This window comes from Phalaenopsis equestris, unplaced genomic scaffold (assembly GCF_001263595.1).
Source record: "Phalaenopsis equestris unplaced genomic scaffold, ASM126359v1 Scaffold000098, whole genome shotgun sequence".
Taxonomy (NCBI): Eukaryota; Viridiplantae; Streptophyta; class Magnoliopsida; order Asparagales; family Orchidaceae; genus Phalaenopsis; species Phalaenopsis equestris.
This window is the reverse complement of record NW_018164540.1, coordinates 1,039,372-1,065,906: the sequence shown is the minus strand read 5'-3', so window position 1 is coordinate 1,065,906 and position 26,535 is coordinate 1,039,372. Positions and strand designations below refer to the sequence as shown.

At 37.9% G+C, this 26,535-nt stretch overlaps 2 protein-coding genes across 9 annotated transcripts in view; one reads left to right on the top strand and one right to left on the bottom strand.

Annotated features, from left to right (window-relative positions):
• Positions 1-353: 353 nt before the first annotated feature.
• The window catches only part of LOC110020521 (prolycopene isomerase 2, chloroplastic), a 91,295-nt gene continuing 65,113 nt past the window's right edge, over positions 354-26,535 (bottom strand). The window contains exons 13-15 of one of the 4 annotated variants that reach the window (XM_020718658.1): positions 23,818-24,035; positions 539-710; positions 354-416 (exon numbers count right to left, since the gene is read on the bottom strand). In XM_020718658.1, the coding sequence (XP_020574317.1) occupies positions 23,962-24,035 (74 nt within the window). In that variant the 3' untranslated portion in view covers positions 354-416; positions 539-710; positions 23,818-23,961. Of the gene's footprint in view, positions 711-2,296; positions 2,367-2,848; positions 2,906-2,981; positions 3,153-23,817; positions 24,036-26,535 lie in introns of those variants that run through there. The other 3 variants (XM_020718656.1, XM_020718657.1, XM_020718659.1) reach the window with 3 other exon arrangements.
• On the top strand, positions 637-22,593 carry LOC110020520 (ABC transporter G family member 22-like). 5 transcript variants are annotated; one of them, XM_020718653.1, is made up of 11 exons: positions 637-724; positions 1,129-1,519; positions 1,852-1,922; positions 2,217-2,452; positions 2,784-2,939; positions 3,087-3,270; positions 9,178-9,486; positions 10,023-10,310; positions 19,838-20,122; positions 20,214-20,321; positions 21,633-22,593. In XM_020718653.1, the coding sequence occupies exons 2-11, from the start codon at positions 1,135-1,137 to the stop codon at positions 21,852-21,854; spliced, it is 2,244 nt and encodes a 747-aa protein (XP_020574312.1). In that variant the 5' UTR covers positions 637-724; positions 1,129-1,134; the 3' UTR covers positions 21,855-22,593. The 5 variants fall into 5 exon arrangements, with proteins under 5 accessions (XP_020574312.1, XP_020574309.1, XP_020574311.1 ...); XM_020718650.1 differs by having other exon boundaries at positions 639-724; positions 1,126-1,519; XM_020718652.1 differs by having other exon boundaries at positions 704-767.

Here is a 26,535-nt window from a genome sequence, read left to right as displayed (position 1 = left end):
ATTATACAATCAAGTGATGCCTTGCAAGTCATGCGATTATTATATTATATTAATATTTTCCTAGTCACAAGGAAGGTTACCATATATAATCTGACTCAAGTTTAATGAAAAATTTTCAGTTAACTCTAGTCCTATGATTTTTTTAACCCTTCTTAGAACATTCACATAAATACTTTCATATCCAATGTGTGATCCTCAGGTTTTTCTTGTCCATAAATATTTTATATAATGCTAAGACAACGACACTCCTTCTCCCACTAAGAAAATTCTACTGTGCAACACCAAATCACTAATTAAAAAACACAAACAAATTGGCAAACATAAAAGCTAGTTTAATTGAGTTTATTAAAAGCAAAAAAGGAACATAAAAGAGCCATAAGCGAATCAGGATCGAATGTTTTTCGTGTCACACCTGCCTATTGGGAAATGAAATAAAATAAATAAATAAATTCAGTTTTGTAATTTGCAAGATGTTTAGGGAGATGAATGTAAGTTTGAGCATGAATTCCCTCACATGCACGACATTGTTTAACCTTACCTGGTAGGTGGACAGCTTTATAAGGCGGGCAAAAGCAGTAGCCTGCTCTGTGGCATTGATTGAAACTTTCCATTTCTATTCTCAAATTTTAGGTAGAAGCCTGACTTTCCTTCTGACTTCTGCGGACTTTCATGACTAGTCTGATCTCCCCCACTCTCTATTAGATCTTCAGCTGCAAGCTTCAAGGTATTAGAATCCATTCTTTAGTAGATAACAAAGTCATTATTATGTAATTTCTCGTTCATAACAAATCTCTACTTTATTTTGCACTTATTTTTATCATGGCAATTATGGTTTAATGCACTCGGAGCATTTTTTTTTTTAATCTATATTTTGAAGGAGATTTATATGGAAAAGAATAAATGAAGTAAACATAGAACTGAAGCAAATTTAGTAAGTACTTGTACAAAAGAAGTATATGTAAGTTTTTGAATTCAATATTAGGAATAGAAAAAGGTTTCCTTTTCTTAAAAGGCAATCTATTTCTTCTATTTATGATGAAATAAATCAGTATATACTTGTAATTTTGCATGAAGTAGTTCTGCAACTTCTGAAAACAAACCATTTAACCAATACAAGCATTGCAGCAGAGCAAAATGGATTCATCAGCATCCGGGATTGTGAGGGCAAAGTCAGAGCAGCTCGAGACGGCGACGATCATGTCTCTCAGCCGCACGGCATCGGTGGAAGCACAAACGATACCGGAGACAAACATTAGCAGTGGGCTGAGTCTTCCCACGAAGCTGCCAAGTGCCGGAAAGAAGTCAATTGGAACCTCACCTGGAAAGAAGAGTAGCAATCACCATGTAAGGAAATCTAGAAGCGCACAGCTGAAGGTTGAGTTGGAGGATGTCAGCAGCGGTGCAGCTCTCAGCCGAGCTTCCAGTGCTAGCTTAGGCTTTTCCTTCTCTTTCACTGGCTTCACCGCTACTCCCGAAGACATTATTGCTGATCTTAGGCCTTCCAGTGAAGAAGAAAATGGTATGGAGATAAACTCTAGTTTTCCCTTTTTTTTCCTTTTTTTCTTTTTCTTTTTCTTTTTTTCTTTTTCTTTTTATTTTTTTGGTCTTTTCGACATCACTTTCATTATCTAGAACATAAATGGGGGCAAAGAAACAGAAGATACAGCTGGGTGCTATAATTAAATGCTGAAAAAGATATAAGATGAGTGAAATTGAAGAATAATTCAGAGTAAATTAAATTCTGAGATGGAAAGTGCAGGTGCTGTGGGTAAAATGAAATAGAAGGATAACAAAATAAAACTACTAATTTGATTTAACATAATACTACTGAAAAAGTTGTTTGCCTTGCAGCAGTAGATCTAGAGGCTGGAGTGAAGCAGAAAAGAATGATATTGGAACCAACCTTGCCGATTTACCTCAAGGTGAGAAGAGTTACTGATGCCATTTATCTTCTTTTTAGCTGCTAAATTTTTAGCAGATTGAGAAAAATGGGTAGAGAGTTTGTTGTTTGCTCAGAAAACTGTATAAACATGAAGGTATAACTGTAAAGTAGATGTCAAACATAGTTAAAATAACAGATTAATAACTCATGTGTTACAGAGGGGAGTTTAATGATAAGTGAGAGACTGTGACATCATGAGCTCAAGTAGTAGTCTTTGATTTACAGCTACTAAAAAAGGTATTCTTGCTGGCACATTATTTCATTAATTTTGCAGTTTTCAGAGGTTAAATACAAGGTAATCCTCAAAGGCGTAACAAGAAGCACTGAGAAAGAAATCATTCACGGAATTACAGGTTCAGCGAGCCCAGGGGAGGTCCTGGCACTCATGGGGCCTTCTGGCAGTGGAAAGACTTCCCTTCTCAGCCTGCTTGGTGGAAGGATTCATGGAAACACAGTTGAAGGGTTAATTACATACAATGAAAAACGATACAACAAATCACTAAAACGCAGGTAAATTAACTTCACCAAAAATAGCATTCTTGCATGTTGACGGCCAAAAAGCATTTACTTTATAGATTTGAAGCAGCTTGAACAGAACTAAATATAAATTAAATCTAAAAAAAACACACACACACACTCTCTCTCTCTCTCTCTCACTTTATTTTTTCGATGGATGATGCTTTCCATGTCAAATAAGAGATTATGTCTTAATCTATTCAGAATAAAGTGAAGTGTGCAGCCCTATGAAGGTAGCTGTTTCAACAGTGATAAAAGTGATCCATAAGTTAAAAAATAATGAAAATAAAAGAAGCATGGTGACATAACATATGTCTATTAGCAGGATAGGTTTTGTGACACAAGATGATGTTCTGTTCGCACATCTTACCGTGAGAGAAACACTTACCTATTCAGCTCTCCTACGGCTTCCAAATACGATGAGCAAGCAGCAGAAGGAAGAAAGAGCTACAAATGTCATCCATGAGCTTGGGCTTGATAGGTAATTTTCAAATGTATTCAGTTGTAAATAATTTTCACTTACATCCAATAAAGAAGGCAAATAATTTCAATTTAGAAGTTGAGCGCACAATTATGAAAATGTGATTTCCATCTCATCTGAAGATTGATCCAAAATACCATTTTGCAGGTGCCAAGATACCATGATTGGAGGATCTTTTGTGAGGGGGGTATCAGGAGGTGAGAGAAAAAGAGTCTGCATAGGAAACGAGATCATTATTAATCCATCCTTGTTATTTCTTGACGAGCCAACTTCTGGCTTAGATTCAACAACAGCATTACGAATTATCCAGGTTCTTCATGATATAGCAGAGGTAAGGCTAATAGTACTATATATTTTACTCTAGTGATTGTGTTCTGTTTGAATAAGCCAAAATAACACCTTAACACAAAAAAAAAAAATCATATACCCGGTGTCACGACCCGGCCCGGTGCTTAGAATTAACTGAAGCGATAACTGCAATCGGACGGTAGCATCTAACTATCTATATTTGAAAACTTCCAATACATATGCCACTAATCCACAAAGTGCAATAAAATTTGAACATCCAGAAACAACATCATAATCAGAAGACAAACATCTCAGACCAACATATAAAATATCTCTATACAAAAGTAAATAATAATAAAAAAAAACTAAAGTCTTATCATACACTAATATCTATCAGTAGCAGTGATCCTCCTCCTGTAAACTAAATCTCTCCTCTTAGACATATTCTCCAATGTTTTACTTCTAAAAAAAATTATTATTTGTAACAGTAAGTATGACTTATCAATTCCCGTTTCACTTCAATTATTTATTGTTTTGACCTTTTTAATAGTCATCACAGGATTACTGTCATACACGAATATATCATAAAAAATGTATCTGATGACACCCTCAAAATTATACCTGAAGGTACCCTCATATAATATTTGAATGTACACATTTATTATTCTCTTTAACATGCAAGAGTACAATGCATCATTTACTTAACATTTATGAATTAATCCTGCAATACTTAATCCTTTACTTAACATTTTATTTCCTTTAAATTATCTCATTTTAAAATTATTAAACATTTATTTTCCTTTTTCCCTTTCATTTCCTTTTATTCTTAAGCTACAACATGCATGCAATCATTAAATAATTATCTAAAGAATTAAAAAAGTTCTTTATTTAATAAACTTTAAATTTAATACATATAAAAAAATAATTACTTCCATTTGCTTACAAGAAACTTTTGAAATAATTTATCCCTTCCATTTGCTTCTTTTAACTAATACCAAAATCAATTAAAAGTACATATAACTATAAGAATTACATTCTAAAGAAAATCTTATTTATATATAAAGAATTATTAAAACACCAACCTTTATTAACTTTAGGATTATTTGCCTTCCAAAAAATCCAAGAATTTATTGGCTTTCTTTCTCACTCCTCAAAAGTAATAAATTTCAATAGTATTAATTTAACTAATTATATTATGAATTTCAATAACAACAAAAGACTTAACTTTTACCTTATAGGTTTTGAGTTCGATCTCCTTCATTGCTTGCTTCACAAACTTCTCCTCCTCCTTCGAAGTGAAAATCACTGTATTAAAGTTCTGATTAAAGTTTATCTTTCACTTAAACACTCACACACACATACACATAAAACTTTATATATATATATATATATATAATATGTTTATCGCGGGAGGCTCTGCTAGGGTTTCATTTACTTAGTCTGCTTAAGCTGACCTCTTCGGCTGCTTTATGCGGCTTCGTCAGCTTCATCATCTGCATTGTTCGTGATTTGGTCGTCTCATACGACTCAAATTGTCGATCGAGCCCCACGTCTCCAACTCGCCTACCTCCAACAATCAGCTCCGTTCCTATTTCGGTGACGACTAATTCGAGTGAGATCCTTCCCTTTCGCTTCTTTCATGGTTTTTGCGTGTTTTCTCGTCGTTGTCGTGATTTTCTCCTCTCAAAAGAGTCGCATGCCTCGGTTTCTTCTTATCCGCCGAATTCTTCTTCCACCACGTGCAAGCACGTCATTACTCCTCTCACACACGATACAAACTTGCTTCCGGTGATTGAGAGTTCTACTAGCCGCCGCTCCTTAGGGTATTTTCAGATTTCGTTACTGATTTCATGACAACTCTCTCCACTTCTTTTGGGAATTAACCAACTCCGAACGTAGGCAAACCCTCTTATGTTGTTGTGGTTGATAAAGGCAGTGATCCATTCCAGCTTGGAGATACATTGGTTTTTCCTCAAAAGTACCATGATTCATTTGCAGGGCAGGGAGATTGTAACTTCTTACAAAAAACAAGAAAGCCGGGCAAACCAACAATAATCTTTTCTGTCATTGAAGTTTCAACACTTGCTGAAAATTATAAATTTACACTGATTGAAAAGTTCCAACTGGGTCACTCGAAGATGAATTCTATCAGGAAAACTTTTTAAGATTTCAAATTATCTGGGGGGTTGGAAGGTGGGCCTTTTGATGGGAGACATGTTATGATACAGTTAAGCAAAGAAAAAGATTATGCCAAGATATTCTATATTAAATACATCTTTATTGAGGGTAAACATATGAAATTGCTTAAATGGTCTTCTGACTTTGATCCACATCAAGAACCTCCCATTGTGCCCAAATGGTACAAATTATCTGGACTCAAACTTCATTTCTTCAACCATCAAGTTCTATATTCTATTGGTGTTATTCTACGAAAACCAATGAAGTTAGATCATCTTGGGTGGAAGCTCGGATTATAGTTTGTTGTTGGACCCCTTTCCTAGAACCCGAGGGAGGGGGAGAGGAAAACCCTCCCATCATGACTGATCTCCCTTGTGTTGGCCTTATTGCGTGCTTTACAGGTGATGGGTATTGAAGCTTTGGGGGTTATTTTTCTTTTGAGGAATACTTGTACTTTTGGACCTTTTTTGCATGTGTTTGTATACCTTTTGAGTGGGTCATTTGTATCAACTCACTAAAATTTATCAATATTTTTTATAGTAATACATGAATTAACCTTATAAAATTCTCAAATATTTACCTTATAAATCTTTGCAAGCAGCCCTAAGCTCACGCACGCCGAAGTTCAACATCCCTTCTCTCCTTCCTGCACGCGAGCACAAAATGATCTCTTCTTCTTCTTTGCGGCTCGGTGGAACTTGACAGAGCAACGCACGCAAAGGTCCAGCTCTGACCTAACCCACACTCGACCACGCGAGCTTTTCCTCCCCCTTCGGCTTCTTCTTCTTATCCTTCGTCTTCTTCTTCTATGCCGACTTCATCTTCCACCGCATGCAAGCACGGTTACAGTGCATAAAGCTGATCCCCATTCCTTCCTCTATAAGCAGAGTTCAGACTTGACTTCGAAGGTTTTCTCCTTCGAATTTTTCTTCTTCCTCTTTGCGCACTCAATTCTTCTCCTTCAATTTCGATGAACACAACAGAGAGCAAGCAGAGGCTTTGACTCACTTTCCTTCTATTCCTCTATTTTCTCTTGCGAGATCAGAATGAAGGTTACCTTTTTCCTCCTTCTTTGGCTAGGGCACACATGATCTTTCCTTCTTTTGATCTCTCTATTTTTCTCTCTCGTTCTCTTCCGCTCTCTTGCTCGTTCGCTTCTATTGGATGGTTCGAATAAAAACAAAACTTCATTTCACATAGTTCTTCTGAGTTAATCATCTTCAGCCACGTATACTACAGATAAAAAATTTTCATGAATAAATGCAGGAAAGCTTATAAGAAATTAATATACATAATTGCATAAAAGAAAAGAATAAATGCGTTAACCAGATTATTTTACAGCAGAGCCACATAACCATCGCGATGTATGATCAATGATACGTAAATAACTGAAACACTAATCAGATTTTAATATGCCTAATACATGGAATAACAGTATCAATAGAAGGATGAAAAGATACCAACTTGGTCTGAGCTAAATAAAATATTTTACTAAGAACTGTCTCATCTACTTGGCTTCGGCAATATTAATTTAAGAAAAAGCATTGTAATAGGATCCAGGTCCTTTCGGAGAAAAAAAAAAAAAAGAGGCTTCTCCTTAGTGGTCTCCCAAATGTGTTCGAGCTTGCCCCACGGATGTATTGGAAATGATACCTTGGGACCGATGTAAAGCTAAGCAAATTGCACCAAGAACCGAAGATTGTGTAGGTTGTAAAAGATGTGAATCCTCTTGTCCAACGGCTTTTTTGAGTGTCCGTGATTTAAGTGTTCGTGTTTATTTATGGCATGAAACAACTCACAACATGGGTCTTTCTTATTGATATGTGACTGAAAGTGATCCAGCATGCCTTAGATGTCATTCCAGAGTTGGTTCCTCTAAACAAATTTGTTTATCAGATGCATCTAGTTGAGTTGGGGAGTGAGAGACAATTACATATCTAGTGGCTTAAGAGTTAATTTAAGAGAATTCACATCTGTATGCAGTTCTAGCTTAAATTGTGTCAAAATAGAATTTACACTTATTCTATCAAGATGTGATTCGGAATAAAAATGACAACATGATTAATTTACTGGGAGACTACAACATTTCCACTATCGTCAATGTGGCTAACCTGACTCGATGTCAAAAGCTTCGACGAATGATGTTGAAGCTCCCCACACCCAGAGAGACTTATGCGGGAGACACACAAGCTCCACACACGTGGGAATTGAAGGACTGTCTGGGCGAAACTCCATGCACGCGGGATCATCTGCGTGCACGGGATCGCATTTCACTTGGAGCGCGAAGTTGTGCATGGGCGCACTTGGACGATTTGGTTCAGACATCCGTGAGATCCATCCGATTTTTCTTTTGGGTTTTGAGCCTATTTTCAACAGTGAGGCCACTCCGTAGTTATCTAGCATTATATATTTGCTGCTTTTGTGTTTCGAGAGGGCAGGTTTTGTGTGAGTTTGCTAGAGACAGCCGCCGACTTCTCCCTCTCCATTCCAAAATTGTATCTAAGAGTGAGTGATACTCCGGTTGTATTTCGCTCCCAAAATAGTTTTTATGCTCCTAACCTTCCGTAACCTTCCCAAATCGATCCCTGTCGCCCCTCTCTGCTGCAACCAGAGGAACAACAGTTTTTACTATCGTTTTCTGCATTTCCACCATTTCCAGCCATCACCCTCCCTTCCAAGACTTGATGCCACCAACCACGGCCGCCCTCCACCATTCCCCAACCTTCCTGCATCGCTTCCCGCCTAGTTATTTCACTGCTGCCGACCGAAACTGCTGGAAATCCCAATTTCCCTGCAGTATTGAACCTTCCCAGCCAATTTCTCCTCCATCGAACTAGCCGCCTCGCATGGAAACTCAATCCACTGCTGCTTGCTCTCATTCAAGCCCCTCGGGGACAACTGATTCTTGTTGTTTTATGCCGGTTACACCTATTCTTTGCCTGCTTCCACCTAGAATAGGAAGCTGACACTGCCTTGCCGTTGTTTCCCCACAGTCCTGCACCTTCTCAATCTTCCCTCCATCTTTTCAAGCCCCTGATGGCCACCAACACCACTCCTCGAGATCCACCCTAGCAGCGCATCATGTGTCGTGTTGTTGCTATTTTCTATTTTCAGTGTGTTGTGTGTCGTGTTTGTTGCTATTTCCATTTCTGTTTATGTTTGTATGGTTGTAATTCTCTATTTGAATTCAACATTATTATTTGGTTTTTCTATTGTTGTTTGGGTTAACTTTGATATCACAAACGTCGTGAATACACACTCGCCTCCATCCGGGAAACATAAAGGGAGGCATAAGCCCTCACAAAACTCAAAATAAACAAAAGGCCCATAATACAATAAACAAATACATATTTATAATCAACAAAAGACCTAAATCTAATAAAAACAAACAGACAAAAATATACTTGCTGCTATTAGGAGTGGGCGGCAACCCAATAACTAGAGAGAGGGTCAACTGTCCCTCCCACAATTGGACCGAACCAATCCGGGGTCACTCCCCGCCCCGCGTCATCTTCAAAGACCATTTTGAAGCCCCTCCTTTAAAGTGTATTAGCAGATTTTGCGCTATATTAACTTATATGATGTCCAAACTTTAAACTGCAAACAGCAAAGCATCCAAAAAAAAAACAACATTAATGCCATTATCATCTGACTGACTTGGCATTCTAAGTAGGGGATTGAGTAATAACTAAGCAACTGATAAAATATATTGCATCTTATATACAGCAATTTCAGTAACACCCTAGATGACTATATCATTGAATTATGTCAGGCTGGAAAGACGGTCGTAACTACAATACATCAGCCATCTAGCAGACTCTTTCACAAATTTGAAAAATTAATTCTCCTTGGAAAAGGAAGCCTGCTATATTTTGGGAAGGCATCGGAAGCCATGTTTTACTTCCAATCCATTGGATGTTCTCCTCTAATTGCAATGAACCCGGCAGAATTCTTGTTAGACCTTGCCAACGGTAACATAAATGATGTCTCCGTACCATCAGAACTAGATGACAAGGTGCAAACAGAGAATTTGAAAAGCGACAACAAGAGTGATAAACTAACCCCAAAAGATGTACATGAGGTAATACTCGTCTTATCATTGGACACACATTTCCAATAATGTAACATTTTGTCAAAGATTGATGCAGCAGTCGCTAAATTAAAGCTCAAACAAATTCTCCAAGCCATTGGATGGTGACAAGTGGAAATGCACGTGCCAGATGTCATCCATCCAATGAACCTCGAGATTTTTTTTAATGCTCTTTGTTGGGCAACAAAGCATTTCTTTATTAAAACTTGGGGCATTCACATACAGACCACCCAATTCTTATGTATTTACATATCTAACAACTAAACCTTTCATTGTACATTCAAAGTTTAGGTGTTAGATATGTAATACATAGTGGTATATATGTAAATCTTCCTAAAAACATTGAAGCTAGACTTCATTTTATGCATGAAAACACACACTGAAGTCCATAACCTGGGCTCTAGTGATCGGTTGATGAACCATATGACAAATATTAATACTATCATATATGAAAAAGCTACAATAAAAGAGCAACAAAAAAACAAAAGTAAGCACATTCAAATTTTGTTAAAATTTCAACGAAACAGTACCTGGTGGAAGCCTACGAGACTCGAGTTGCTGACAAAGAAAAGAAAAGGTTATTGATGCCAATTCCTATTGCTGATGATCTGAAGGCGAAGCTATTGTCACCAAATAGAGAATGGGGAGCAAATTGGAGACAACAATATTCGATTCTATTTTGGAGAGGACTCAAGGAAAGGCGACATGATTACCTGAGTTGGATGAGAATTACTCAGGTTATCGCAACAGCAATCATCCTAGGTTTACTCTGGTGGCAGTCAGATAGCAACACAGTAAAAGGACTGGAAGACCAGGTACTAATTCTCAGACTTCCTTTTTATCATTTTTTCACAATAATTGCTTGAATAAAATAATGCTCTCTATAATATTAAATGTGTAAGCCCATGAGACGAATCAAACTTAAAAATTAAGCTCGAGCTTGAACTCGATTAATTAATCAAAAACAAGCTCAGGCAGGGTATGGCTTAACTTGCTTACACCCCTGCCTATATGCCAGGTGTGATTATCACAAAGTATATACAAAATATTAGGGAAATGGCTTTAGGCCATCCCACTTTATTTGATTACCTATTTGCTGATTTTAAGATTCATGTGGTCTCATTGTTCTTTATATTGCTTCACTTTGAAATTTGCTAGTGTCATAATTTAAATTCTATCATTGTAAATGTCACTCAGGCCTTTAGAAAGAATTCATTTCTAAGAGATTTGCATTGCTAACTGCTGAAAGTTTATCTGATAAAGAGACCTTACATAAAATAAAATTTCGGATGATTTGAAGAAGTTCAGTATTCCTATTTTGGCAATTTCATAGCATCACGTTCTAATTATATTAAATTTTAAAATTATAAAAAAACTTTTATACTTCAACTACAAAAAAAATTTTTCTTGATATTGAACACAATAACAAAATTAATAATGCAGATTGTATTAACTAGTCAATTGTGGTTTAGATTTTTATTAAGCAACTATAATCCCAATTATCATATAATTATATCAAAGTTACTCTCTAATTTTTTAATATTTTCACTTCATTAAATTAATAATTAAATAAAAATATTGGATGAATGGAAAACTTTAACAAGGTTTATTAGTTTTTTTTTAATATTTATGGAAAACAGTTGAAGTAAACATATACTAAATTCATGGATATCAAAAACGCCTAAATGTGTTGGCTATATCTAGGCAGGTGTGCTCGCAATATCTAGTTAGAAGATAAAATTAAAATTACATGATTTACAGCAGGATGTGAAGCAACAAATATTAGGTTAAACCATCTTTCATTCAAACAAGTAAACAACGAGTCGATCATAGGCATTGCATGTATAGTAAGGTAGCCTAGGAAGACAGTTCAAACCCTGCAGCTCAAATAAACTTAGTAGAATTTATAAGTAACATTTAAGTGGGTGAATCTGAGATATGGTTGTGGAATTAAGTATTAACTTAGAGGCTTGATGGATTCAGTTGTGTGGTTCGCAATCGATCAATCTACATTGGAAATTGGGCCTAAAAAAAAGTTTTCCACCAAGAAAGAATAAGATTAGCTGCTCATGGATACGTTGAAATCAAACCAATCTAAAAGGCTAATTCAAATCAGTTCTGAGTGACTTTCAATATCATGATCTCAAAAAGTTTGGTGTATGATGAAAATAATCATAATCATACCGTAGTTAGCCCAAATAACAACAAGCAAACATATATTATTACTGAAAAAGCTAATATGCGGCTACAAATAACACAAGGAAATAGAAAAAAATAACAGACACAACACACAACTAGGATCGTATCCCACAGGGGAGGTGATCAGCTAGCAGTTTGGAAGGTTGGATGGTGGAGCAGAGGGAACGTGAGAAATTATCGGAACATAGAGACGGCGGGCTGCTCTGGGCGGTGACAGCAAAGAGGAGGGGCTGGACAGCAAGCAAGGTGGCACAGGAATTGGTTTTGTGCAGCTGGGAGCGGGTATTCGGGGCGGCTGCAACGAGGGGGATAATGGCAGCGGCGGAGGGGGAAAATGTGTGGGACTGCAAAACAACAAAAGGAGGGTTGTTCTAGGAGTGCAGCAGCGCGGAGGATGGTTGGACAGCGAGGAGCTGCAGGAAGAAAAACTATTGTCTGGGTAGCCTGCAGGGAGGAGGAATGCAAGGGAAGGGAAGTTGAAGATAAATACTCTCTCAGGGGAGAGCTACAATCAAAACACCACACGACCCTTAGAGGGTGACCACCACCTCAGAAGGAGATACACCCGGAGCATCACTCGCACTTGGATAAACCTAGAAGAGAAAATAAGAGATGTCAATGGCTGTCCTGACAGAAACACAATCAAAACTACAAAACTAAAATGCGAAAAGCAATTATATAAGCCTTAGATAACTAAGGAGTGGTCTCACTATTGAAGAAAGCACACAAAAGGAAGAGCCAACTAACTCTCACGGACGCATAGACCGGACCGACCAAGTGTGCCCAGGTGTGACTTCACGTTCTCAGCAAAACTCGATCTCACACTTGCATGCGGAGACACAATCCCACGTCAATCTCTTGAGGTTGGGGGAGCTTCGATCTCATCCATCAAAGCTTCTGTCGCCTGATAGTATGAAGTCAAATTAACCTCTTTGAAGTTGACGAAAATATTATACTTTCCTGGTAAGTCAAACCGGTAGTCGTCGTTATTTCAAAGCACATTCTGATACAATGAGTATTCATCATGTGTTAGCACAACCTGAATTGAAGTTGCTTGTAGATATAGATTCTTACAAAGTAACTCTCGAGCCATTAAATATGTAATTTGTTTGTCTCACTCTTCGTATTCGATTGAACGACTCTGATAAATAAGTGTGTCAAAAGAAATCAATTTTGGAATGAAATCAGTAGCAAACTAAACCACACTGAAGTATAACTGCTCAGGAGAGCTCTCTTCTTCTTCTCTATAAAGACTTGAATGCCACTATAGGATGTTTTTTCCCCTATAGATACTAAGGCAATTTCCAACACTATGGTTCATCCATTCTGTCCGATCAACCGTCACTGGGTATACAGTTGAACTGATTTTAATGTCCAAATGACTTCATATAACTTTTCAGATGTGGCACAAAAGAGTCTCATCTCTGACATATTGGACTTTCATCAGTAAGGACTTCTCAGGAGATAGGTCATATATCTAAAATTTTGAAATTCTCTTATCTAAGAATGTCAGTTCTGTTAATGCTCCTCTCAAAGCCTGCAAAAATATATTTTGCGGTACCACAATCTCATACTTTGTATAAATGCCTACTACCTTGGACTCACACCTATCAAGAATCATTGTTAAATCCATTAGAGTATCAATCACGGGTTCAACTTGAATTGCATGCATCCCTCCCTCATTAGTTGGAATCTAGTACTCCTCCTTCGTGTCCTCACAATCTTAAGTGTGTACCATATCATGGCCCATTTCTTCAATTGCTCGCTGTTTAGTGAAATAGATCATTCCTCTGGTTGAGTAATCTGTTTCATATGCCCAAATATGTGGCAACTAAAATATTTCCTGGCAGGAACAGATTTGGGAATACTAGTTGGTTCCGCATATTCTCCATTCTAAACTAATTTCTTCTCAAGCAGGGTCGGCTTGGATGCTCTCTTGGGAATGCTCTTGCTACTTGGTTTTGCTATTGAACTCTTTAAGTAAGTTGCCACGGTCACCCGGTGAAGTTCTCTCCATTTTTGAAGCTAAAGTATAAACATTTTGTATGTAAGGAACTAGTAGGTACTGACACCGTATATCTTGTTTCATCTTAGACCATGTAATAATTTTACCCTTCCCTTCTTGTTGTCGAAGAATTTTCAAGTCCTCCCACAAAAAAAAGGCACACTTAACTTGTTGGCGGCTAGTTTCACCATTACGTCTGGTGATACGTCCTAGTACTCAAAGACACATTTGACTATCCAGAGCCACTCGATGAACTCGTCTGAATCCATGCAATCGTTAAAATATGACAAATTCACCTTTACTTCAAATCCCGGCTTCAAATCCCGGCTTCTCCGATATTTCATGTCAAATCTTTAGGGTCTTGGTTCTTCATCTCTGGAATCTGTCACGTGGAAGGGATTCATTACATCCTATTGATTTGATGAATCACATTTGTGGCTACAGTTACTTTTGAACTGTCTTTTATCTCGAAGAGGGCAAACCTCTGTTGTAGACTTGTAGTTAAGGACTTTCCCTAGAAAGTAGTTGGATATCTCTTTGTGGAGTTAGCGTGGGGCTTTCCATGACCACGCAGGAGCAGGACTCTCCCGCAGCGTGATCGCGACAACAAGAACTCCCGCTAGTGAACTGACCGACCTAATTGAGGCCAGTCCAAGGGAATCCTAGTCCGAGTGGCCTGGGCGAGAATCTTGATAAGGCAAGCTGCCTCTCGCGCCCCGTCCCGTTCCTTTTCTGCATCCTGCTTGATCGAGCGACCATTTAGGAAGGGCGGCATTGCCGCTAATCCCTTTCTCCTCCTTATTTTTCCTTGATTTCCTTATGAGAGCTTTTCTTTTCTATTTTTCCCTTATGAGTCTTTAAATTGTTGTTTTCTGGATGTGATGTTTAGTTTTTGTTGTGTGTTGGTTTCAGATTCCTGTTTGGAGTCCTTTTTCCTTTTGTGGGTTGTATTCGAGGAGGTGGTGATGCTCCGACTGTATCCCACTCTGAGATAGTGATTGTATCTCCCATTTTATCTTCCCTGCTCCTCCACTTCCCTTAGCTATCGATCACCCTCAATAGCTCCCCCCTGCACTGCCAACCCCCTTTATGTTGTAGCAACCTATTAACCAACACATTCAGGTCCCTTTCGATAGACTGTCGGCTCCCCTACAACAGCTACCTTGTTGTCTCGACCTTCCCAACAGTTTTCCCACCTTCTTAGCTTGCTACCCTATCTTCCAACCTACCTCCCAGCCGCTCAACAAACCTTCCTGCCACCCTCCTCCAGTCTACTTTCCAACCTCTATCAGCCCTCTCCTGCATTCACCTTTGCTAGACCAAGCCTCTGGATCCAAGAGCCAACCTCCACCGCCCTTGGGATACACTTTCGAGGTGTTTGATTGTGTCGTCCTATGTTTTGGTAATGTTATTTTAATTTGTGTGTGTTGTAACCCTATTTTCCTATTAATAAAAGTTGTTTTTGTGGTTTGATTTTCTTCTTCTGGTATCATTTAGTATCAAAGCTAGCCCAACCAAAACCAAACCCTAAAATCTCTTTGTTGATTTTCAAAATCAGCAATCTCAAATCAAAGTTTATACACCTACAATTAGTCTCATGCACCATCTTTCACCTCCCAACCTTAAACCTTAATCATGCCACTAATGAGATACATACCCAAGCCTACACAGAAGAAGATATGACAGGAGAATCGTCGACTTCGGCCGTGCATTACGAATATTGTAGATGAAATCCAAAGGTAGGCTATCTCGATGGTGATCTGAAAGGTCGAAGAGAGGAATGGGAAGATATGAAGATAAAGCGGGAAACACATCGTTAGTTCCTTCCAACTTACTACCGCCAAAAGTTACAGTTCTTAGCATTAGAAAAGGAGAGACTGCGTCACCGAGCGACTCCCCCTGTCTGTTATCCAATAAAACCAAAGCCGCAAGGTTGACACAGCTAGAAAGTGTTGCAAATACCAAGAATTGGACATGTGGAAGCAGAATGCACAACCATGGGAGGATCTATTTTATTGATTAGGGCGTTACGAAAACATGGGATAAGGACACAACAAACACTAAAGATAGTAAGGACATCAACTGGAGTATCACTCACTCTTCCGAGTAAATTCTCCACTTGCAGCTAGCAAAGAAGAGACGCCACCGAATTCAGTTGACCCCAACATAGAGATTCCAATAGAGGAAACAATCGCTGCTCTAGAAGGTAGTAACTCTTGAGGTAATAGGCAGGCCAACAAAGCATGAGATTATGGTGCCTCGAGCTAGCATCCTACAGGTGGTGAGAGGAACATTAACAGGAATGACCTTGGATGTCTACAAGGATTATGATTTCGATGAGCCGACATTAGATATCGGTTCACCACGAATAAGGGAGATGCAAAATTTTCAGATGTATAGAACCTCTCTCGAGTTGCCCCGATGGAGGAAGGTCAAACATGACAAAAATGAGGTCATTATGTACCATGTCGAGAACATTACATGGAAATATTTAGAGGTTACTTTCAAGTCAACAGAGGACACCTCGCCAGATGTCAAAAAGGGAGAGATGAACCCCAACTTTGCAGTGGGCCTAAGAAGCTTGATGGAGACAAAGATTCTGCAATGGAATCCAAGTCCTATTTGTGGGGAGGAGGTCTCTCCTGAGGGGGTGTCAGTGTGATGGCTTAGCTTGCCACAGATTTCAACCCATAACTGAGTCTCCTCATATACTTATTACTCAACTGCCGCAAGCTAGGCACGAGACGTTGAAGGAAAAGATTTCAAAATTTTTAAGGGCTCAAAAGTTTCATTGTAGGAACTCACCTCTACATGCATCTCCAGCTCAGGAAGTGCCAAAAGAGGATGGATACATATTCTACCAGAATGTGTTGTGGAATGACTACACGGACATGATCGATCTACCAGAGGACTTACCATCATACCATGAGAACCCAAAATTTCAATGAATGAGGCCGAAGCTTCCTCAAACCCGAGAGACTGACGCGGATCTTGCCGTGACCACGCGGGAGCAAGACTCTCCTACACGGGATCGAGGAAGCGGGAAGTCCCGCTAGTGAACCGACAGGCGTAATTGAGGCCGGTCCAAAGAAATCCCAAGATAAGCAACCCATCCTGATAGGGCGAGCGGCCTCCCGCGCCCTGTCCTATGCCTTTACTGCATCCAGCTCGATCGAGTGGCCGTTTAGGAAGGGCGGCATTGTCACCAATCCCTTTCCCCTCCCTTTTCTGTGATTTCCTTATGAGAGCTTTCCATTTATGTTTTCCCTTGTGAGAGTCTTTAAATTGTTATTTTTCGGATATCAGATTTAGTTTTTGCCGTGTATTGATTTCAGATTCCTATGTAGAGACTTTTTTCCCTTTTTGAGTTGTATCTGAAGAGGTGGTGGTGCTCCGATTGTATCTTACTTCGAGGCGGTAATTGTATCTACCCATTTATCTCTCATACTCCTCCTCCACTTCCCTTAGACGTCGGCCACCCCCAACTTCTTCTCATGCACTGCCGCACCTTTTGTGCTGCAGCAACTTGCTGTCCAGCCCTTTTGACGCCCCTTCCAGCAGACCATCGACTCCCCTATAGCAGTTATCTTGCTATCCCAACCATCCAAACTGTTGCCCCACCTTCTCAGCTTGCTACTCCACCTTTCAACGAAAAAAATTTGCAAACGTAAGACGTACACAGCGATGCGTACGTTTTCGAGATTATACCGAGGGTATAAGGGGGTTATACCTGTGTTATAACCCCTTGTAACCTCCATGTAACCTAGTGTAACATACTTGAAACATACAAATAAGTTTTGCGGTTCTGTTTTAATATGTTAAGAACTTATTTGTATGTTACAGGTAGGTTACACTAGGTTACATGGAGGTTACGAGGGTTTATAACACCGATATAACCCTCTTATACCCTCGGTATAACCTTGAAAACGTATGCAATGCTGCATATGTCTTACGCAATTTTTTTCCACTTTCAACCTACCTCTCAGTCACCCAACAAACCTTCCTGCCACCTTAACTTGCTGCTTCCCTCCTCCAGTCCAATTTCCAACCCCTGTTGGCCCTCTCCCGCATTCAGCCTTGCTGGCCCAAGCCTCCAAATCCACCGGGCTAACCTCCACCGCTCTTGGGATACACTTTTGAGGTGTTTGATTGTGTCATCCTATGTTTTGGTGATGTTATTTTCAATTTGTGTGTTGTAACCCTATTTCCTATTAATAAAAGTTTTTTGAAATCAGGATTTCTCATAAGTGGTATCGTGCCCTTTTGCCACAATCAAGTTTCTGGCTAATGTCTCTTTGGTGGTATGGCTAAGGTTTATGTCTGGCTAGGGTTTACAGGTGTGAAAGAAAAAAATTGGGGTTAGGGATGGGGCTTTAAATAACCCTAGGATAAGACTAAGGTTAGGCTGGCTCTGATACCGACTAAAATTAAGGTGTGGGTAGGTGCGATAGGATATATGTGTGTGATGTCAGGTGTGAAAGAAAATTTTTGGGTTAGGTAGGGGGTTTAAATAATCCTAGGAAGGGAATAAAGTTGGGCTAGTTCTGATACCAAATGATACCAGAGTTGATCTAAATAACAAAAAACAAACAACTATGATTACTGAAAAAAGTCAATATGCAGTTACAACCAACACAAAGAAATGAAAACAAAAACAACGGACTCAATACTCAACTAGGTATGTATCCCACAGGAGAGGTGGTCGATTGGCAGTTTGGAGGGCTAGATGGTGGAGTGACACAAGGGGGCGATGGTGGCAACAAAAGGAATGTGAGAAACTGCCACAATAGAGAAAAGGCGGGTTGTTCTGGGTGATGACAGCAAGGACCAGGGGGAGGGGGGAGTGGGACAGCAGCAAGGTCGCACGGTGACTTGGTTTGGGTGGGCATGACAGCGACAGTGTGGGAAATGTCTAGGATTGTGATACAATAAAAGGAGGGTTGTCCCAGGGGTCAGCGTGGAGGATGACCGGAACTATAGGAATAACAACAAAAGGCTACTATCGGAGAGGCCTGTAGTGAGGATTGCGTTGGAAGGTATGTCAGCGATAAATACCCTCTCACAAGCGAGCTACAGTCAGAACACCACTTGACCCTTGGGAGGGCAACCACCACTTCGAAATGAGATATAATTGAAGAACCACTCGCCATTAGATACAATACTAGAAAGGAAAAGAAGAAATGCTGACAGCTGCCCGAGCAGAAACATAATCAAAACTACAAACCTAAAACACGAAAAACAAATATATAAGCCCTAGATAATTAAAGAGTGGCCCCATTATTGAAAAGAAGCGCCCCATCCAAAAAGGAAGAGCCAGCTGACTCTCACAGACGCCTAGACCGGACAGTCCAAGTGTGCACAGGCATGACTACACGTTCCCAACAAAACGCGATCTTGCACCCGCATGTGAAGATGCAAAATTGTGTCCCTTTTGGCGCCCACACACACAATGATTGAATCCCAAAATAGTCCCACTAATATTTAAGGTTGATCAATTTAATCTCAGAGTATCTATTTCTTTAATTTAATCTCTCGATTATATAAAATTAATCCCAAGTTAATCCCCGAGAAGATATGTGATACTATAAAAATAAATTGGTTACATGCAAATAGTGGGGAGACTATTTTACGGACATAATCATCATTAACTTTATTCCAACTATTTGAAGTTTGCATTTCAAATCCTTACATAAGATTTCTTCCACATCATTATACACAACTTTTAGTAATGCCTTTGCCATATCGTTTCTCAACATTATCATCTCTCTCCATCTTACATGTTCAAAGCACCCAAGTTTATTTATTTACTTGATAACTCACTATTTCTCTGTCTCTAAAAATAAAGCCAACAAATTCAGGATAACTTAAATAATGAACAAGGCAATAACTAAATAATGCACAAAGTATAAATCTTCAAGAATAACATCACATAAGCAATAAAGCAAAGTTAAAAATCTGTCATCTGCGCACCTTCACTAGAGTGCAGGAATAGGAATCAAATGCAAGTAATACCATCTACAATCCATCATTAATCTAAACTAGCATTTTCTAAATGTATTAAAATTTTCCAAGCAAAGCAAGAATTTTAATTAAGAGCCAACAGTAATATTCTTAGCTGACTAAAATTCCATATTGCAGGCAGGGTTACTCTTCTTCATTGCTGTTTTCTGGGGATTTTTCCCAGTATTCACAGCAATCTTTACGTTTCCTCAAGAAAGAGCTATGTTAAACAAGGAACGAGCTGTTGATATGTACAGACTAAGTGCATACTTCATGGCCAGAACAACGAGCGACTTACCATTAGACCTTTTCTTGCCAGTAATATTTCTGCTGATCGTCTACTTTATGGCAGGATTAAGACAGAGTCCAGAACCGTTCTTTCTAAGCATGCTTACTGTTTTTCTCAGTATTGTTGCCGCACAGGTATGCTTTACACTATGGCATATAAGGCTAGCTCTAAAAGCAGCATTCTTGTTCGCAACTCTCTAAAATTCAACTCTCTCAAAATGAGCAGGGACTTGGACTGGTAATTGGAGCTGCTCTTATGGATATGAAGAAGGCAACTACCCTAGCTTCAGTGACTGTCATGACTTTCATGCTTGCTGGAGGTTTCTTCGTAAAGGTAACCAATAAAGCATTCTAACCTTCTAGGCAAGTAACTTAGCATATCAAATTCCTTAACAAATAGGAAGATTTATGTACATACCACTTAATTCTTATGTATTTATTTACATATATGTATTTACATATCTAACACCTAAACTTCAATTTTTACATATATGCCACCTAACCTATGTAAGAAAAGTGTATTTCACTTTTTAAAAATCAAAATAGTGACAGTTTTTATGTGATATGAAAGATTTGGGTGGTATAAAACTATAAATGTAAAAAGTATAGATCTTAGATCAGTAAATACAAAAGAATTGCAATATAGTATATCATAGAAAATCCCTAGAAGAGCTATTTTGTTCTTCGATTATTGAGAAGAGCCTTTTAAAGTTACCCGTCATTTCAAGTGCCGTGTAGTTGAATAAGGGAATGCCGCCATTACTTTCAAGAACGAAAGGCTAAGACAAAACCCAAAAGCAGATCCACTTGCAAGAACAACTAAGCATCGATTAAAACCAATCATCAATTGCACAATTAGCTATAAAAGTATGTTTCTTTCGTCATTTACTCAAGCACAGAAATAGAATCAATTTGTTTTAGTTAGAAGGTAGCTTTTTCATACATTCAAAAACACTCTAAAATCATTTTCCTTCCTTCACTAAATTTGTAATGATTCTACGTGATCTTAACCCCATATATGAATTTTTTCTAAAAAAGCACATTATTTATGGTTCATGTTTAGCATATATATTAGTGTTCATTTCATCAATATATTTTTCATTAAGCTTTCTCCTTATAAACACATTCAACTACTTATTCTCAACTATCACGCACAATATTTGCCAAAGCCAGGAAAAAGGAGCCATAATACTCGATGATTAACCATAAGAATCTACTTAATAACAATATGCGAATAGAAATTAGTAATTAGATGGAGTGGCTAACACAATTTTCCAGGGACAGCTCTGAACAAGTTTTCCACAAGCTGAAAGTAGTTGAGGATAATATTCTTCTTCAGTCTCAAACACAGGCAAAAATCAAATGAAAAAAATTGGATTAATATGAAACTTAAGACACTCCTTCAACATATTTCCTTTTCTTACAAAACCATGAACACCTTTACAAAGAAGGAAATGAAATCATATAAGATACTTTCTGTATTATCATACAGCATAGAACGTAAACAATAAGCACTTTCTCCAACGAATACCTAACTTAGAAATATCACCAATGTTTAGTGAATTTAAATAATTTTTACAATAACTTTTGGTTTGTTGAATTTATGCGGAGATAAAATTATAACTTTGAAAGTTTTTATGTGCAGAGAGTTCCAGTATTCATATCATGGATCCGCTACATCTCATTCAACTATCACACATACAGGCTTCTCCTGAAAGTGCAATATGATCATGTACCACCCTATTTAAATGTAAATCACCTCGACAACGGTGCCAAAGAGATTGGTATAATGGTAGCTATGATTTTTGGGTACCGACTCCTAGCTTATGCTTCCTTAAGGCGGATGAATATTCCAAACGGTGCTTGAACATTAGCCCATTGGCAAAATGACAAGGGACAAGAGAGATGTTTCACCATCATCTCCTTTCTACTATTAAACCGCAGAGCTAATGCTTTTTTGTTCTGAATGAGAGAACTCTAGGATAATTCTCATACAAACCCATTTTTTTCTTTTGTAGTTTTATGGGTTTGTAAGCTAAGAAATAGGTCTAGTATGAACTAAAGACGAGTCATTTAAAGTACTTTATAAACTCTTAGTAAGGTCCTCTGCAACAAACATCACATTGGCAGGAGTCTCGTGTGCTAGGTGCACCCTTTTTAGGGTTTGCAAGAAAAAGCTCGATGTTGCAAGTATGTACTTACTGAGAGGTTTTACTAATTTTGACAAGTTTTATTAGAGCATCACAGCATATGTTTGGTGCATATACACTGCCCATAGCCATATTAAACTCCCTACAAGGATATCAAAGACAGTGAAGGAGCAATCCTCTCAGCGAGGAATAATAAAAAACCTAGAAGACATGATGACAGTCCAAAGGCCAGGTTAGAGCTTAAATGATATGGTTGAGCCGTGGACAAGTTAGAGCTTAAATGATCCGGTTTTGGGCAGTTCCAAAATTGATGTGAAATTGAATTAGACCAATGAGACTGGATCAAACACATTTAGGGGCCGTTTGGGATTACTTTGGTTTTTTACTTTTATTTTTTGTTTTTATTTTGTTTATGTTATTACTTAAAATGTAACATGTTTGGTAAGTTATCGGTTGTTTTTAAAAACACTCAAAATAACATTTTGACAATTTAAGTGCTTTCAAAAAAAATTAATTTGTTTTTAAAATAAAAAAATAAAAGCATTCAAAAAATGGCTCAACTTTGGGCTGTAAAATATTGATTTCAAGCCAACTAGAAATTGATTAAATGATTTATTATTCCAATAAAAAGCAATAATAAAAAATAAATTACAGATTTACAACTAATAACATCAAAATTTCACTATAAACCATAAAAAATAATAAATAAAATTCTAAATATCAGTAATATCAACTTTATAGCTCGCCAATAATAATTAGTTATTCAAGCAACCACATTAAAATATCAATAATATGAGCAACAATAAATAGAAATAGGTTTTTTAGAGTTGACATGCTAGGATGAACTGCACTTTGGAAAATGAAGGCAAGGAATACAATGTCCAATATTTATTAGACATGGGCATGCATATGACACGGCAATAACAAGTGGCGTAAACATATTTAAATTTTAACTATATATATATATATAAGAAGTGTGTCAAACACTCCAGAAAATACTAGAAAATGATTGGCTTTTTCGACATACTTCTTTCTATTAAAAAAAAAATTTAAGCGCTCCTATGTCTCTTTAAAAGCTAAAACGGCAAGACGACTCATTATTTCATTCACCTTTTCTTTCAATTGGCAAGAGTTTTAAAGTGAGTCATTTTTAAAATTTTAAATATGGGAAATTGATATTTATGATACAGCATTTATTAAATTATGAGCACTATAATTTTATTCCATTATTGATCATAGTACTTTTTACAAATAAGTGATTTGAAATCAATAATAATCATGAATGCAAGTCAAGCCTAACCTTTATTTGAATCTTTTTATTTTTCAAAAAAAAGCAAGATAGGCATTTGATGTCCATGTCATGAACGTGTCCCCGTAGTCATGTCCGAGCATTACCAGTTGTAACTTGCATCATTGTTAATAAAAGTGAACACAATGTCTGAAGAATGGCGCACAAGACAGTCATGACAGTTAATACTTTCTTACACCCAAATTTTGATGCAAGCTTTTAATTCATTTGTTAAAAGATACTTATTTTTTTACATAAGAAAGTAAAATTTCCTAATAAAAGCAAGTTTGCATGAGAATATCAAGAAATTTATACAGGATATCACTTTTCATAGGTTATTCCCAACATTGCATTGAATCCATAATGACCAATCTAAAACCAATTGCAAGTACCTCCAGCGCCTTAAGCTGGCAGGAAATGGCAACGTTGCATCAGCAGCCCATCAACAACTGGCCTGTGCCGCTAGATGAAGAACTGCTGGGCTTTGTCATCAAGTAGAGAAGTACACCACGCCTGAGATTATCAATCCACTCTCCTCATGCAATTGTCCTTAGCCACCCAAGAAGACGTAAGAGGGCAGCATCCAAAACTGGAGCTCTTTTCTCTAACCCTGCAATGTATAGGGTAAAAAGTGAGAAACAAAAGTCACTAACCAAATTTTTTTATTATCAAAAAATAAAGGTGGAAAACATTGAAAGAAGGGCAAGTAGCACAACATTAAATTAACTTCTAGATTACCATTCAAGCATAAAGATCCCGTCACAAATGTAAAAAAGGCTATGCATAAGAGGTGGCGGAAAAAGTATCATTGATATTAAATTAACCACTAGTTCTATGCCATCAATGGACGACTTTCTGTGGAATGCCAGTTGCTTCCTCGGTAATAAGAGGAAAGAATAAATGTTATTTTATCTTGTACCATACTTTGGAGTTTTACCTTGATAGGAATACAGAATGTATTTGGCACGAAGGTATGTCGGTATAGATCCCAAGATGTAGTTTCGGCTAGCGTGGACATGGAATGCTGACTATATTTTCCTCGAATGGAAATTCTTAGAGGAAATCCTCCTTGACCTCTGCAACTTCGACATGAAGGGAACGCTGCTGAAGTTGGGTTGATGGATGATTGATTTCTAGGGATCTAACAATTGTGTTTATTAGTATTCCAATTTACATGCGCCATAAATTTTAGTTCTGTTTCCTTACCAGGTTCTGTTAATTCATTCCAAATTTCTCAACTTTATTAAACACTTTTTGAGGCCAAGTTCAGAAAAATAAAAGTAATGTGTGTTAGAGAATTTGCGGCTGTAGAGAAATGAATTATCGTCTTAGCATTGCATGAAGAATCCATTACACACTCACGAATAATAATCACAAGTAGAAACATCATAATTTTTTGTGTGAAAAGCCTAGAAAAGAAAAAAACAACGAGGCCTAGCCAAGTTGAAATAATCCACTATGAGTTTGTGATTACACGTACAAGTCTTTATCCCACAAGTGAGAAAGGATTACATAGTTTCTCAAGTTATAATGGGTGTACAGAAGAGCTCGTTGCCCCACTATTTGGAGCGGTCGCAGTGGGGAGTAGTTGTTGGAGCTTTGATGCACAGTCTTAGAGGTTGACAGGCTTATGGAATGATGCACTGCTTCGTAAGATGCTTAGTGACTTTGGGCGTCACTTGTTACTTTGAATAGTGCTTCGTCACTCCACAACGCAAGTCTTGATTCCTTATAGAACTTTGTTGAAATGAGTAGAGGGCGGTTGACGGTGGACAGTGGCTGGCGAGTGGTGATTGAAGATTGTTGGCAACTGCAAGAGCAGGAGGTATTCGTTGGATATGTGATGCAGAAGTGATGTTGGCTTCAGCTCCTCCAAGCTTCAGACTTCTTTTGACTCGAGCTCTCCTCCCATCTCAAGAGGGAGGTAGAGCTCTATTTATATAGTCTAGGGAAAGCCCCTCTACAAATAAGAAAGGAATTCAAATAACTCCATCAAACGGTCCGAAAAGAATCACACTATCGGATGACGTTCCATGAAAATTTGAGTATTTTAATGATGTCAGAATTGAGCGATCTCGGGCTATTTGGATTATTCTAGCCAAGACACTTGATTTGAATGCTTCATATTTGGACTGAAAGCTTCCAAAAGTGGTTTAACTGTTTGATCTAGACTTGATTTGACTCAAATTAGTCCAATTTTGGTATTATTGGATACATCTCATCAAGTCGGTGGTTTTGGCTAAAACTTTGTTGAAACCAGAGTTCTGGATAATTTTTAATCGAAGTTTAAAATTTTCCTGCTCAAAAAGTTGCCTCAAGATTTGTGTCATGCCTCGAGATTTGTGCAAAATGATGAAATTTGTTCATGGAATACCAAGAAATAAGCAAATTTCAAATTATATTGCTACACTTCTCGATATCGTTCTAGGGCTCTCTAATAACCGAATAATAATAATAATAATAATAATAATAATAATAATAATAATAATAATGAATGAATAAATAAATAAAATCTTATTTATGTAATGTCAATTCGAATATAACAATCGAGTGGTTTCTTTTTAGGAGGCGTATGTCTCATTCAAGATGAGAGTCGAGAGGGAGAACATGAGAGAATGAGAGAAAGAAATAAGAGGAAGAGAAAAATGATGTGCGGGTCAAAGCGGTGAAGAAGTCTAATGCCACTTGCAGAAAATAACGATGTCAGTAGCAAGAGAAAAAGAGGAGTGTCTCGTGCGCATCACTGTCGAACATGGGAATAATCATGTTGGTGATGGCAGAAATCCTAGCCATGAGTCACGCAAGAGACAAAGCCAAAGAGTAGGATCGAACGAGTCATTGCGGTGGGGAGTATCTTACCGAGCAAGCTTCCTGTGCAAGGAGAGGAGAATAGATGTCGATTGAGGGAGACGATGCTAAGTATTAGTTAGCTTGTGTGAAGAAAGCAGAGCCAAAGGCGAGGGAAGAAAGAAGCTCTGCTTGCAAGAAGTGGAGCAGCCCTAGATTTCAGATTTCTCTCTCATCCGTGAGATCAGGTCGAACTGAAGGTTTAAGGTAAGCATAGGATTATATGTTCTCATATATATATATATATATATATATATATATAT

What these genes read in the sequence shown, in the direction of transcription:
- LOC110020520 (XM_020718653.1), top strand. Translation starts at nt 1,135, where the DNA reads ATGGATTCATCAGCATCCGGGATTGTGAGGGCAAAGTCAGAGCAGCTC. An exon ending in TTCCAGTGAAGAAGAAAATG is followed by an intron (nt 1,520 to 1,851) that starts GTATGGAGATAA and finishes TTTGCCTTGCAG; the next exon opens with CAGTAGATCTAGAGGCTGGA. An exon ending in TTCTTCATGATATAGCAGAG is followed by an intron (nt 3,271 to 9,177) that starts GTAAGGCTAATA and finishes GAATTATGTCAG; the next exon opens with GCTGGAAAGACGGTCGTAAC.